Consider the following 15391-nt stretch of genomic DNA (forward strand, 5'->3'; position numbering starts at 1 on the left):
CCACTTTTCACCAACACTCAGTAGTGTCACATAGTGGTATCTCATTGTGGCTTTAGTTTTCATTTTACTGATTCTTAATGACATTGAGCACTTTTCATATGCTTATTGGCCTTTGTCCTTTGTGAAATATCTGTTCAAGTTTTGCCCATTTTTATATTGGGTAGACTATCTTTTTTGTGTTGACTTGTTGGTTTTTAAAATATGTTTATTCTGGATATGAATCCTTTGTGGAATGTATCATATTGTGAGGATATATTTGGTGAAAAGAAGCTCTTAATTTTAATATACAATTTACCAATGTTCTCCTTTATAGTTGGCACATTTTGTTTAAGAAGTCTTTGCATATTCCAACCAAGATCATGAAGATGTTCTTCTGTGTTTTCTTCTAAAATCTTTTTTGTTTTACCTTTCACTTTTAAATCAGAAATCTTACTGAATTTATTTTTGTTAATAGGATTTAAGGTAGAAGTTTTCTCTTATGGATTTCCAGTTGTCCCAGCATTATTTATTGAGAAAAACCGTCCTTCTCTTACGATACCAGTTTTCCACCTTTGTCATGTAAAAGGTGATCATATATGTGTGAATTTGTTTCTGGACTCTATTCTGTTTCACTGATCAGTTTGTTTTTCCTTGTACCAGTACCACACCATTTTAATTGTATCTTTATAATGGATCTTATCAATAACAGAATACAAGGATAGCTTTAGCTTGCTAATTGAGTTAATTGAGCAAAGTGGAGAGTGGTACATGATGAATGCATAGAGATAGGTAGGAGTGGGAGAAATCTGTTATTCTAAAGTCAGTAGAAAGCCACAAGAGGATTATACGAATGAGGTCATTTATTCTATGTTTTTAAAAGATAACCCTGATCCAGCAAGGGTACAGAAGACTTGGAACAACCCTATCAACCAACTTAAACTAAATGTCATCTATAGAACACTTCGCCCAACAACAGCAAAATGTACATTCTTCTTAGGTGTACATGAAATATTCTCCAGAATAGACGATAGAACTAATATCAATACAATTAAAAGGATTAAAACCATACAAAGTATTTTTACTACCACAGTAGAATTTAATTAGAAGTCAACAGCAGAAGAAAATTTGGGAAATCCACAAATATTTGGAAATTAAACCAAAAAAGATTTTAATAACTTGTAGGTCAAAGAAGAAATCACAAGGGAGATCAGAAAATATTTTGCACTGAATGAAAATCAGAACACATCAGGATGTATGGGATGAAGCCAAAGCATTGCTTAGAGGAATATTTTTGGCTGTAAACACCTATATTGGGAAAGAAAACAAAGATCTCAAGTCAATAACCTAAGATTCCACTTAAATAATGAGGGGGTGGGAGAACTAAACGCAAAGTAAGAAGGATGGAAATAAAGATTAGAGGGGAAAATAAATGAAATAGGAAACAGAGAAACAATAGAGAATATCAGTGAAATAAATCCTTTATAAACAACAAAATTGACACACTTGACCAAGAAATAAAAGACAAGTTACCAAAATGAGGAATGAAAGGAACTTACTATCAAATTTACAATATATAAATGGATTATAAGGGAATAATATGAACAATTTTATGTCAACAAATCAGACAAATGGACCCCAAATACTGAAACACTCAAGAAGAATTAGAGAATCTGAATAGTAAAGAAATTGAATTAATACTTAAAAATCTTCCACAAAGAAAAACTCAGGCCCAGATGACTTCACTGGTGATTTCTATCAAATATATAAAGAAGAAATAATGCCAGTCCTTCACAAACTCTTACAGAACACAAAGGAGGGACTACCCTGGTGGTCCAGTGGTTAAAACTCTGAGCTCACAATGCAGGGGGCCTGGGTTCGATACCTGGTCAGGGAACTAGATCCCACATGCTGCAACGAAGATCCTGCATGCCGCAACTAAGATCTGGTGCAGCCAAATAAATAAATAAATATTTTTTATAAAAAGAACACAGAGGAGGAGGGAATACTTCCCAGCTCATTCTTTGAGGCCAGTATTTCCCTGATACCACCCAAAGCCAGGAAAAGACATCACAAGAAAAGAAAAGTACAGACCAATATCTCTTATGAATATAGAGATTAAAATCCTCAACAAAATACTAGTAAACAGAATCTAGCAGCATATAAAAAGGATTATACACCATGATTAAGTAGGATTTATTCCAGTAATGCAAGGAAGGTTTAATATCTGAAAATCAATATAACACTATTAATAGAATAAAGGAGAAAACAGCGTGAACATTTCGATAAAGTATTTTAAATCCAACATCCCTTCATGATAAAACTCTCAACAAACTTGGGATAGAAGGGAAACTTCACTGTGATCAAAAAGGCATCTACAAAAGCATAACATTATGCTTGTTGAAAGAATATTGAGAATAAGGCACTGATGCTCACTCTTGCTACTTAGGTTCTAGCCAGTGTAATGCAAGAAAAAGAAATAAAAGGCGTTCAGATTGGAAAAGAATAAGTGAAACTGTCTTACTTGCAGATAACTATATATAGAAAATTCTAAAAACTCCATCAAAAAACTATGAGTTCAGCGAAGTTACATAATATATGATCAATGTACAAAAAACAGTAATATTTCTGTGTGCTAGTACTGAACAATTCAAAAATGATCTTAAGAAAAAAAATAAAATGCCTAGGAATAAATCTAACAAAAAAGTATAGGTTTTGTACACTTAAAACTATAAAATATTGCTGAAGGAAATTAAAGATCTAAGTAGGGCTTCCCTGGTGGCGCAGTGGTTGAGAGTCCGCCTGCCGATTCAGGGGACACGGGTTCGTGCCCCGGTCCGGGAAGATCCCACATGCCGTGGAGTGGCTGGGCCCGTGAGCCATGGCCGCTGAGCCTGCGCGTCCGGAGCCTGTGCTCCGCAACGGGAGAGGCCACAACAGTGAGAGGCCCGCGTACCGAAGAAAACAAACAAACAAAAACAAATAGTACACATGGAGCTGGGATTTGAACTCAATGACGTGAATTTTGAATCGTTCTCTTACCTCTCATGACTGTGCTTTTCTATCTGTAAAAGGAAGTTCTTGCCACTTTTAGACATATTCTATGAATTTACTTGATCAACATTTTAGCTTTATTGGTATTGGGACAATTTTCAATGTGTCCAACACTCTTGGGTTGGATATCATCAAAGAATCAGGAGAAAGGGAGCAGGAGAAAAGTTTCACCGCTCTTCAGCAAGGGCTGCAAGGGGTCCTGCTTAAAGTCTGTATGACATCACAGTCTTGTTCAACAAACTCCAGACTGCTAGAACCTGTAGAAAATTGAAAAGGATTAAGTAGGGACAGATAAAATGAAGACTTTTAACAGATTTTAAGCTCATGGGATTTGTTATCTCAGATATAGTACAGCTTCTACTGACATAAAACTTTCTTAAAAAAATTAAATTAGGTACATTTATTAATATCCTAATGGAAACAAGGGACACTCACTGTTCTGAAGGGTATTCTTAATCTTTTGTGGGTCCTCCTGCTCTCTGCCCTCCTTATTTTCAGAGTTCTGAGGAACATGGTCGAAGTCTGACCTGAGACATTAGGGGATGTGACAAAATATGTGCTTTCTCTGCACGAGGGTATATAGGTATTTAGGGGCTCTTAACATACTATCAAAAATTTTAATTGTAATACAGACTACACTTATGTGGATAAAGAAACATGTATGTAGGGCTTCCCTGGTGGCGCAGTGGTTAAGAATCCACCTGCCAACGCAGAGGACAGGGGTTCGAGCCCTGGTCCGGAAAGATCCCACATTCCGCGGAGCAACTAAGCCCGCGAGCCACGGCTACCGAGCCTGCGCTCTAGAGCCAGCAAGCCGCAACTACTCCGCGCGCCCGGAGCCCGTGCTCCGCAACAAGAGAAGCCACCACAATGAGAAGCCCACGCACTGCAAAGAAGAGGAGCCCCCACTCGCTGCAACTAGAGAAAGCCCACGTGCAGCAACAAAGACCCAACACAGCCAAAAATACATAAAAATAAAATTTTTAAAGAAGAAACATGTAGATTTGCAAAGAGGAGTTAACTGGATTCTTTTTTCAGCAATACTTTGCAAATAATAGATCTTAAATATACAACACATGTTGGCAAAATAAATAACAGTTGTTTGCTGTTTCTTCAATGATCATATTGTAATGTCAATGGGAGGTTGTCACCCTGAGTGTGAGAATTTCTAACTACAAACTGTTGCATGTGTAGCAAATAGGGATCTGCACAAAATAGATTTTAAAAATCACTAAATATACGTAAAGGAGTAGCCAACTAAATATTCCATGTATAATTTCTTCTCCTTTATTTTAAAGGGAATATTTATGGAACCCACATATCTGTTTATTTTTTTGGCCGCAGTGCACAGCTTGCAGGATCTTACTTCCCAGACCGGGGATCGAACCTAGGCCCTGGCAGGGAAAGCCCTGAGCGCTAACCACTAGACAGCCAGGGAATTCCCTCAAAACCACACATCTTGAATCTGTATTTTTTGGTACTGTTCTCATTTTTCATAAAATTCACTAGAGGTCATTCATGAAATATAAATTAAATTATATCATTATAGGTAATTTCAAATATGTAAAAGTATAATTCACAATAAGTTGTTTGTCAAACAGTATATTTTAGCTTTGTAAATATGACCATGGTTGGTATACTACATATCAATCTTCATTTGAAGTTTGCAAAGATAGCCCAACTGTTAAAAATCTATTAATGTGATATACCACCTTAAGAAATTAAAGGAGGAAAAACTGATCATCTGATAGATGCTGAAAAAGCATTAAATAAAATTCAACATTGATTAGTGATTAAAAATTACTGTTAAGAAACTAGGCAGAAAAAGAACATTATTAACTTGATGAAAGGTAATTTTCAAAAAGTGAACTTATTGGTGAAATTTTTAAAAGCATTTCTATTAAAGTGAAGAAAAGCGTAAGGAATCCCTCAATCTTTGCTTCTTTTTGCCTTTGTCCTGGAGGTTCTGCCAGAGAAATAAGAGGAGAAAAAGGGTATCATCATTCATTTGGTGAGAGGGAAGGACCAAAGAAGGATTTCTAGAGAATGGAGGACCAGAAGACACACTGTGGGTTTCACCTTCAAGCTGTGTCACAGGCTTTCTGGACACCTGCCCACAGCTGCCTTCCCTTTAACTCTGTGCTTTCTCTTCTGCTTCTTAAGCCCCTGTCCCTCCCCACACCTAATATCCAACCCATCACCCAGCCAGCAGTCCTGCTTGTGGCTTGCTTCTCCTTTCAGCAGCTCAGGGAAAACTCTGAGGGCCAAGAACTGCCTCATCCCAAGACGCTGTCCCTCACTGTGGATCCTGAGCATTTCAGCTCCATGCACCTGCAGACCTGGCCTCTTTCTCTCTTCCATCTCAGCAAGGACTTAGGATCAGAATTTGCTTCCCCTTTAAACTTTATCTTTAGCTATTAAAAACATATGAACTTGCAATTTATGCTTCCTTTACCCTACTTGGGATGTTGCTTTTCGATATCTGGCATCTTTCCTGTGGATGATGGTAGGATGAAGTTCTCCAGTGATGTTATCTGCCTCTCAGACTCATCTGTGGAATGAGTTTAAGTGTTTTTCATCACTCTCTGGCTTGGGTCTCAATAATAGCACTGTCTTGAAGTATTGTTTTGGTCTTGGTTTCCCCCATAGTCCAAAAACATGGTGAACACACACACTCTTGACTTAGTCCACAAAATGCATATTGGGGCTTGGGACGTCTTTTCATTTACTTCTGTGTTTGGACAGATACACAAGGATTGATTATATCTTCTACAAACTTCACAATTTTCCTCTGACCTTTATTTATTCCTACATAGGAACCAAATGGATTAAATTTTTACTTCCTCCTTTGAAATTTATTCTCCTAAAGCTTGAGGAGTTTTAACCAGGAAAATGCTTTAAGGCCAGTGGGATACTGAGTTAGCAAAGAAGACTAACAGAGAAGGTTTCTTTATTATTGGAAACTCAACACTGGTTATTTGACGTTTATAATGTGCATCCTGCCTGCTTCCAGAAAGATCTGAGATGGCATACAAGAAAGCAGGCAGGCAGAAGGAAAGCAGGCGAGCAGGGATTCTGTGTGGCAGTCTGGGACAGGCAAATTCAGCTACAGCAACTTAATGGCACCTTTGGCTTACAAAGGCCCTGTAGTTTATACACTGAGTACTTGTCCTAGTACTTTGGAAAGGCCACCCCAGTGATAGGCTAGCTAGATATCTATAGAAGAACAACTTCTTCCTCAGCCCAGAGTTCTCATATGTGTATTGCTGCATGTGCTTTGTATCTTGTCCTTCTTTTTAGTAAATATTTTGTCTCTCTAGCTATAGAAGTTGTACCTACAGCAAGGCTGTGCACAAGGAACTGAGCTATTACAACACAAGTCAGTGAGATTCTCCTCGTGTGCTTTAGGGAAGGAAAGGACAGTTGGAGCATTAGTATTGTTGGTATGTCACGTTACTCTGTCCCTTGACAGTATTTCCCCATGGCTCCTAAAATCAGGGACCAATAATTCTACTGGTACCTGTTGCAGAAGGTCATCTTTTTGAATGCGTCCCTGAGCTCTGGGCTCCGGAAAGCATATATGAAGGGGTCAATGACGGCGTTACACATGATCAACACACCGTTCACCTGGAAGAGGGACATGTAGCAGGCACAGTAGGGGTCAGCTGGGCAGAATGTCATCAAGAGGACATGAAGGACAAAGGGCGCCCAACAGAAAATGAAGACCCCGAGCAGAACAGTCAGTGTGACAGCCCCTCTCATGTTGGCTCTGGGAAGCGTGGAGGTCCTCCTGGCGTGGGAGCGGGCCAGCAGGAACATGTGCAGGTAGAGGCACAGGATGAAGGCCAGCATCAGCGGGAACAACGCTGTGAAGGCGATCACCGTGGGGACATGATGGGAAAAGGTCACGATGGTGATGCCGCTGCCCATGCAGCACGTCCAGATGACCATCAGGACGACAAGGGCACGGCGCGGGGTCACGATGCGGTGGTACCTCAGAGCGTGGAAGATTGTGATGTAGCGGTCAGCGGCGATCACAGACAGGCTGCAAATTGAGCCAAGGAGGGAGAGGATGAACAGGGAGTCCACCACGTCGTCTGCTGTGGTTTCAAAACTGCCTTGAGGCTCGAGGTAACCCATGTTTCTGAACATGATCAGGATGTTTTCCAAGATCTTGTACAGGCTGCCCAGCATATCGGAAATAGCCAAGCTGCAGATGAAAAAGTACATGGGCGACTGAAGATTCTTATTCTTGATCACAGTCAGAAGGACCATCAGATTCTCCAAAACCCCAACAATGGATATTGTGAAAAATATCTCTTCTGGCAAAACCACAGGAGGACAGTCTGAATTATTTCTTGCTGTACTGTTGATGCTTTCATACAGGTTGATAATGTGTTTCATCTCTCCTGCACGTGGTTAAGACAGGGATGTTACTGGGACTTGACAGAAAATTTGATTGATTCTTCAGAATCTTTTCTTCTCTGTAGTTCTTGCTGAAGACCTGAGGTGAAAACCACACAGTCACCTAAAAAAGTGTATGTAGGAATATCAGTTGTAAAATAGATCACAAAATAAAAACAAGCCATGTTAGCTTTGAGGAAGCTCTATTGCCTCTGCAAAATATAATGGTGGAATATTTAAATAAAACAATTTACTGGACCCTCATCTTTTTAAAAATCTTTCCTAAATATATTTTTATTTTTAATTGAAGTATAGTTGATTTACAATGTTTTGTTAGTTTCAGGTGTACAGCAAAATGATTCAGTTATATATATGTGTGTATATATATATTATTTTTCATACTCTTTTGTTTATTTTCTATATAGTAACGTATACCTGTTAATCCCAAACTCCTTTTATTCCTCCCCGCTTTCCCCTTTGGTCACCGTAAGTTTCTTTTCTATGTCTGTGAGCCTGTTTCTGTTTTGTAAGTTCATTTATATCATGTTTTTAGATTCCACATATAAATGATATCATATTTGTCTTCCTCTGTCTGACTTACTTCACTTTGTATGATAATCTCTAGTTCCATCCACATTGCCGCAAATGACATTATTTCATTCTTTTTTATGGCTGAGTAATATTCCGTTGTAAATATATACCACATCTTTTTTATCCATTCATCTGTTGATGGACACTTAGGTTGCTTCCATGTCTTGGCTATTATAAATAGTGCTGCTATGAATATTGGGGTGCATGTATCTTTTTGAATGAGAGCTTTCATCTTTTCCAGATATATGTGCAGGAGTGGGACTGCTGGATCATATGGCAACTCTATTTTTAGTTTTTTAAGGAACCTCCATACTGTTCTCCATAGTGGCTGCACCAATTCCCACCAACAGTGTAGGAGGGTTCCCTTTCCTCCACACCCTCTCCAGCATTTATTATTTGTAGACTTTTTAATGATGGCCATTCTGACTGGTGTTAGGTGACACCTCATTGTACTTTGGTTTGCATTTCTCTAATAATTAGTGACGATGAACACTTTTTCATGTGCGTGTCAGCCATCTGTATGTCTCCTTCGGAGAAATATCTATTTAGGCCTTCTGCCTATTTTTTGATTCAGTTGTTTGGGGGTTTTTTGCTATTTAGTTGTATGAACTGTTCGAGTTTTTTTTTTGGCTGCGTTAGGTCTTCGTTGCTGCACATGGGCTTTCTCTAGTTGTGGCGAGCGGGGGCTACTCTTCGCTGTGGTGCGCAGGCTTCTCATTGCAGTGGCTTCTCTTGTTACAGAGCACGGGCTCTAGGGCACGAGGGCTTCAGTAGTTGTGGTGCACGGGCTTAGGTGCTCCGCGGCATGTGGGATCTTCCCAGACCAGGGCTTAAACCTGTGTCTCCTTCATTGGCAGGTGGATTCTTAACCACTGAGCCACCAGGGAAGCCCTGTTCGTATATTTTTGAAATTAAGCCCTTGTTGGTCATATTGTTTGCAAGTATTTTCTCCCATTCTCTAGGTTGTCTTTTCATTTCGTTTATGGTTTCCTTTGCTGTGCAAAAGCTTGTAAGTTTAATTAGGTCCCATTTGTTTATTTTTGCTTTTATTTCTTTTGCCTTAGGAGACTGATCTAAGAAAGAATTGCTACAATTTATGTCAGACAATGTTTTGCCTATGTTCTCTTCTAGGAGTTTTATGGTGTCATGTCTTATATTTAAGTCTTTAAGCCTTTTTGAGTTTATTTTAGTGTATGGTGTGAAGGTGTGTTCTAACTTCATTGATTTACATGCATCTGTCCAGCTTTTCCAACACCACTTGCTAAATAGACTGTCTTTTCTCCACTGTTTTCTCCTTTGTCAAAGATTAATTGACTGTAGGTGTGTGAGTTTATTTCTAGGCTCTCTATTCTGTTCCATGGATTCATATACCTGTTTTTGTGCCAATACCACATTTTTTATTACTGTAGCTTTATAGCATTGTCTGAAGTCTGGGAGTGTTATGCTGTAAGCTTTGTTCTTTTTCCTCAGGATTGCTTTGGCAATTCTGGGTCTTTTGGGGTTCCATATAAATTTTAGGAATATTTCTCTAGTTCAGTGAAAAATGTCATGGGTAATTTGATAGGGATTGCATTAAATCTGTACATTGCTTTGGGTAGTATGACCATTTTAACAATACTAATTCTTCCAATTCAGGAGCATGGGATATCTTTCTATTTCTTTGAGTCATCTTTAGTTTCCTTTATCAATGTTTTATAGTTCTCAGCTTGTAAGTCTTTCACCTCCTTGGTCAGGTTTAGTCCTAGGTATTTTATTTTATTTTATTTTATTTTGGACACATATTTAAAAGGGATTTTTTTTAAGTTTCTCTTTCTGATATTTCATTGTTAGTGTAAAGAAATGCAACAGATTTCTGTTTGTTAATCTTGTATCCTGCTACCTTTCTGAATTCACTTATCAGTTCTAATAGTTTTTGTGTGGAGTATTTAGGTTTTCTTTACAGAGTGTCCTGTCATCTGCATATAATGACAATTTTACCTCTTCCCTTCCAATTTGGATATTTTTAATTTCTTTTTCTTGTCTAATTGTTGTGGCTAGGATTTCCAATACTATGTTGAATAGGAGTGCTGAGAGAGAGCATCTTTGTCTTGTTCCATAATTTGGTGGGAAGGCTTTCAGCTTTTCACCATTGAGTATTATGTTGGCTGTGGGTTTGTCATAAATAGCTTTTATTATGTTGAGGTATGTACCCTCTGCACCCACTTTGGCAAGAGTTTTTCTCATGAATGGATGATGAATTTTATCAAATGCCTTTTCTGCATCTATTGAGATGATCATGTGGTTTTTGTCTTTTGTTGATGTGGTGTATCACATTAATTGATTTGCGTGTGTTGAGCCATCCTTGTGACCCTTGGGATGAATCCAGCTTGATTGTGGTGTATGATCCTTTTTATGTGTTGTTGGATTCAGTTTGCTAATATTTTGTTGAAGATTTTTGTGTCTGTATTCATCAAAGATATTGGCTTGTAATTTTCTTTTTTGGTAGTCTCTTTGTCTGGTTTTGGTATCAGGGTGATGGTGGCTTCATAGAATGACTTTGGGAGGGTGCCCTCCTCTTCAGTCTTTTGGAAGAGTTTGACAAGGATCAGTATAAGTTCTTCTTTGTTTGTTTGGTAGGCTTCCCCAGTGAAGCCATCTGGCTCTGGACTTTTGTTTACATGGAGGTTTCTTTTTTTGCGTTATGCGGGCCTCTCACTGTTGTGGCCTCCCCCACTGCGGAGCACAGGCTCCGGACATGCAGGCTCAGCAGCCATGGCTCACAGGCCCAGCCGCTCCACAACATGTGGGATCTTCCCGGACCGGGGCATGAACCTGTGTCCCCTGCATCAGCAGGCGGACTCTCAACCACTGTGCCACCAGGGAAGCCCTACAGGGAGTTTTTTTTTTTTTAATTACAGATTTTATTTCACTTCTAGTTATTGGTCTGTTCAAATTATCTATTTCTTGATTCAGTTTTGGTGGGCTGTATGTTTCTAGAAACTTGTCCATTTCTTCTAGGTTGTCCAATTTGTTGGCATATAACTCTTCACAGTATTCTTTTTTGTTTTTTTGTATTTCTGCCATATTTGTTGTTATTTCTCCTCTTTCATTTGTTATCTTGTTTATTTGGGTCCACTATTTTCTTCTTGGTGAGCCTGGCCAGAGGCTTGTCAATTTTGTTTATCTTTTCAAAAAACCACCTCTTGGTTTTATTGATCTTTTCTGTTGTTTTGATCTCTTATTTATTTCCTCTCCAATATTTATTATTTCATTTCTTCTGCTGACTTTGGGTTTTGTTTGTTCTTCTTTTTCTAATTCTTTTAGGTGGTCATTTAAGTTGTTTATTTTAGATTTTTATTGTTTTTTGAGGAAGGCCTGTATTGCTATGAGCTTCCCTCTTAGGACGGCTTTTGCTGCATCCCATAGATTTGGTATGGTTGTGTTTCCATTATCATTTGTCTCAAGGTATTTCTTTATTTCCTCTTTGATTTCATCATTGACCCATTGGTTTTTTGGTAGCATGTTGTTTAGTCTCCATGTAATTTTTTTTCCTCATTTCTCTTTCTGTGGTTGATTTCTTGTTTCATGCTGGTGTGGTCAGAAAAGACGCTTGAAACAATTTCTAGCCTCTTAAATTTGTTGAGGCTTTTTTGTGTCCTAGTATGTCATCTATCCTAGAGAATGTTCCATGTGGACTTGAAAAGAATGTGTATTATGGTTGTTTTTTGTTTTTGTTTTTATTTTTTGGATGTAGTGTCCTGAAGATGTCAATTAAGTCTAACTGTTCTGTTGTATCCTTTAGGATCTCTGTTGCCTTACTGATTTTCTGACTGGAAGATCTGTCCATTGATGTCAGTGGGGTGTTAAAGTCTCCTACTATTATTGTATTCCCATCAGTTCCTCCCTTTGTCTGTTAGTATTTTATGTATTTAAGTGCTTCTATATTGAGTGCATATATGTTAATGAGTGTAATATCCTCTTCTTGTATTGATCGTTTTATTATTATATAGTTGGACCCTCATCTTAACTGCTCTGTGAAAACATATTTAGTGGAATTTTGAGCCTAGAGATAAAGATTATCCTGTGCTTCTCCCCTTTCGCTCCTTATCTTTCTGCTGAATCCAATTGCATGTAAAGTGGGTTAGAACAAGTAAAGAAGTAAATATTCAGAACAGGAAAGCACACGGTCACCCTTCCTCAACTTGGAGGTGGTGGTGGGTTCCATGAATTGACAGGATGTTTAGGTCCTTTCTTTCCACTGCTTGCCTTTCTGGGTCACTGCCTGACCCTACAGCTTATGGAAAAGGCAAAGATGTTGATGTACTATTCCCATAGTTGATGGTGCAATATGTGTTTCACTTCTGTTTCAAAGGGAGAACTCACAGATTTCATTTCCATATTTTAGGGTAAAAATATATTTGATTTGGTAATACTGTTTATAAATTTGTTTTCTAATTTGGTGGAGACATAGACTACTATGGATGCTCAAATACTATTAAGAAACTACCCCAGGGCTTCCCTGGTGGCACAGTGGTTCAGAATCCACCTGCAGACAAATCTTCATGGCGGCGGTGGCGCCTGTTTGGGTGCGGCGCTGGAGTGACTGAGCTGCTAGCTTGGCGGCCGAGCGTCGAGCTCCAGCCCGGTCTCCGTGTGCCCCCCGGGCTCCGCACCCCTGATGTTGCGCGGGCACTGAGCCCGCCCGGCCTGGACAATGGTGAAGTATTTCCTGGGCCAGAGTGTGCTCCGGAGTTCCTGGGACCAAGTGTTCGCTGCCTTCTGGCAGCGGTACCCGAATCCCTATAGCAAACATGTCTTGACGGAAGACATAGTGCACTGGGAGGTGACCCCTGACCAGAAGCTCCTGTCCCGGCGACTCCTGACCAAGACGAACAGGATGCCCCGCTGGGCTGAGCGACTATTTCCTGCCAATGTTGCTCACTCAGTGTACATCCTGGAGGATTCTATTGTGGACCCACAGAACCAGACCATGACCACCTTCACCTGGAACATCAACCATGCCCGGCTGATGGTGGTAGAGGAACGATGTGTTTACCGTGTGAACTCTGATAACAGCGGCTGGACCGAAATCTGCCCGGAAGCCTGGGTCTCCTCTAGCTTGTTCGGCGTCTCCAGAGCTGTCCAGGAATTTGGTCTCGCCCCGTTCAAAAGCAACGTGACCAAGACTATGAAGGGTTTTGAATACATCTTGGCCAAGCTGCAAGGTGAGGCCCCTCCCAAAACCCTTGTTGAAACAGCCAAGGAAGCCAAGGAGAAGGCCAAGGAAATGGCACTGGCAGCTACAGAGAAGGCCAAGGACCTTGCCAGCAAGGCAACCACCAAGAAGCAGCAGCAGCAGCAGCAGTTTGTGTAGCCAGCCCAGGCCCTAGGGCCGCAGCACAGCAGACCACTTGCTCCAGTCCCTGTGCTCTTTCCTCCTTGTACTTTATTATTAAAAGTCAGCTTCCAGTCCTGTCTACTGTCTGGGTGGTGGGCTGGGGGTGGGTGTGTTGTTTGGCCTCTCCAGCACACCAGGCCGTTACCCATGTCTGAGCTGGGCCTGCTTATTCCTGCATCAGGTGGCTGAAGATAGAGGTACAGTGACTTGCGCAGGGTCACGTCCAGGTGAAGTGGTCATAAACGCTAGACTGTAAGCTCCATGAGGGCAGGGACCTTTGTTTTATTTTCTGATGTGTCCCAAGTACCTGAAACAAAATCTTGCACATAACAGGCACTCAATAAATACTTGTTGAATTCAAAAAAAAAAAAAAAAAAGAATCCACCTGCCAACGCAGGGGACACGGGTTTGAGCCCTGGTCCAGCAGATCCCACATGCCACGGAGGAACTAAGCCCGTGCACCACAACTACTGAAGCCTGCGTGCCATGCTCCGCAATAAGAGAAGCCACTGCAATGAGAAGCCCACACACCGCAAGGAAGACCCAACGCAGCCAAAAATAAAACTAAATAAAATAAATTAAAAAAAAAAAAGAAACTACCCCAGTTTAACATTCAATATAAGAGGTAAAGTTAAATTATTCTTCATAATAGGAGAATATAATGGGTGTTTTAAAAGTTTTGGCTATTTCTTTAAAAAAAGGAATGTGTCTGGTAAACATTAAAAGCAAAACAACATTAACTATTTATAGGATCTTTAGTAGAAAATGAAAACAATCCAGTTTGTGCTCTTTATCACCTAACAAAATATTATAACTTCATTTTTCAGATTCTATGGGAAAAAAGTACCAAATGGGCGATTCTTTTCCAAATTAATAGTGGAACTCTTACATTCCTTGAGACAGCAACCATCTTTACTTTTCCCACTTGTCTCTGAAAATGCCTTTTAGACCATGGAGGTCTGGACTTCAGTGAGCGCTGAATCATGGCTTCAATGCCACTGCCAGGGAGGGTGGTGCTCCCCAGAGTGCTTTCAGTTGGTGAAAACAATTGCTAAAATGATGGCCAAAAAAGCATTTTAGAAAATGACACCAAAAATTATTATCCTGTAATAAAGAGAGAATCAATGTATTCTTAAACCAGCAGGTGTTTTGGTTTTGATTGTGTTTTTTTTTATTTTTCTTTTTGCTTCCTGCTGATTCTGGCCTTGCTATGAGTGTGAGGTTGTCAACTGATTAGCTCTTGTGCACACCCCCAAGGAGGTCACACTCAGTGTGGAGCTTGACGGTGGCCAAGTCTTGGTTTGTAGAGTGATCTTTTACATTTCAATCCTTCTTACATTATTTTTCACCTCCAGGATTAATTCCTTGTCTGAAGACCAAGCTCTTTGATCTTGAGCGTCAGTAACCAGGGTCTAGAAGTCTCCATCTCTGTCTATGGTGTTGCCCTGGGAGTCATTGAGGGGGAAGGGGCATAATGGAGGAGGACCAGAATCTGACCCAGCAACAACTTTTGTTCACTCATTTGGCTTGAGGGGTAGGTTTTAGGCACAAAGAAGAGAATTGGGAGCAACAATAATCATAAGGACCACAAAAAGCACAACTGACTTCTGGTTTTGGGCTGGGTCTTGAGGAACACAAGTCACCAGAGTTAATGGCATCACGGGGCAAATGAATGTGGCTCCAACAACTGTTATGCGGCATAACTGGGCCGATGTTGTTTGCAAAAGCAAAGGGAGCACGGGCAACTGTAAAATGAGATTTTTATACTGATTATTGTCTTTGACCAGAAAATGTAAAAAATCTAATTTTCATATTTTTGCAGGGCTCTAAGAGAAAGGAGAAGGCTTTATTATTTGTTATTAAATTCCTGTTATGTGCCAACCGGTACAATGCCACGTGCTGTGCATGGCATCTTATTTTAATCCTCTTGTCAACAGTATAAGGTAGTCTTATTTTCCCCAATTTGCATCTGAGGAATTGAGGCAGAAA

The 15391-nt window shown here is 40.0% G+C and overlaps 2 protein-coding genes across 2 annotated transcripts; one reads left to right on the forward strand and one right to left on the reverse strand.

The window, feature by feature from the left end:
* Positions 1-6540: 6540 nt before the first annotated feature.
* Positions 6541-7434, reverse strand: MC2R (melanocortin 2 receptor; the record flags this gene model as incomplete). The annotated part of the gene is made up of 1 exon (XM_079942999.1): positions 6541-7434. The coding sequence occupies one exon, from the start codon at positions 7432-7434 to the stop codon at positions 6541-6543; it is 894 nt and encodes a 297-aa protein (XP_079799125.1).
* A 5140-nt stretch (positions 7435-12574) lies between these two features.
* LOC307196796 (PRELI domain-containing protein 1, mitochondrial-like) lies at positions 12575-13437 on the forward strand. Its single transcript, XM_079942142.1, has one exon. The coding sequence runs from the start codon at positions 12719-12721 to the stop codon at positions 13376-13378; it is 660 nt and encodes a 219-aa protein (XP_079798268.1). The 5' UTR covers positions 12575-12718; the 3' UTR covers positions 13379-13437.
* The last annotated feature ends 1954 nt before the right edge of the window (positions 13438-15391 follow it).

This window comes from Stenella coeruleoalba (genome assembly GCF_951394435.1).
Source record: "Stenella coeruleoalba genome assembly, chromosome: 14".
Classification (NCBI taxonomy): Eukaryota; Metazoa; Chordata; class Mammalia; order Artiodactyla; family Delphinidae; genus Stenella; species Stenella coeruleoalba.

What these genes read in the sequence shown, in the direction of transcription:
- LOC307196796 (XM_079942142.1), top strand. Translation starts at nt 12,719, where the DNA reads ATGGTGAAGTATTTCCTGGGCCAGAGTGTGCTCCGGAGTTCCTGGGAC.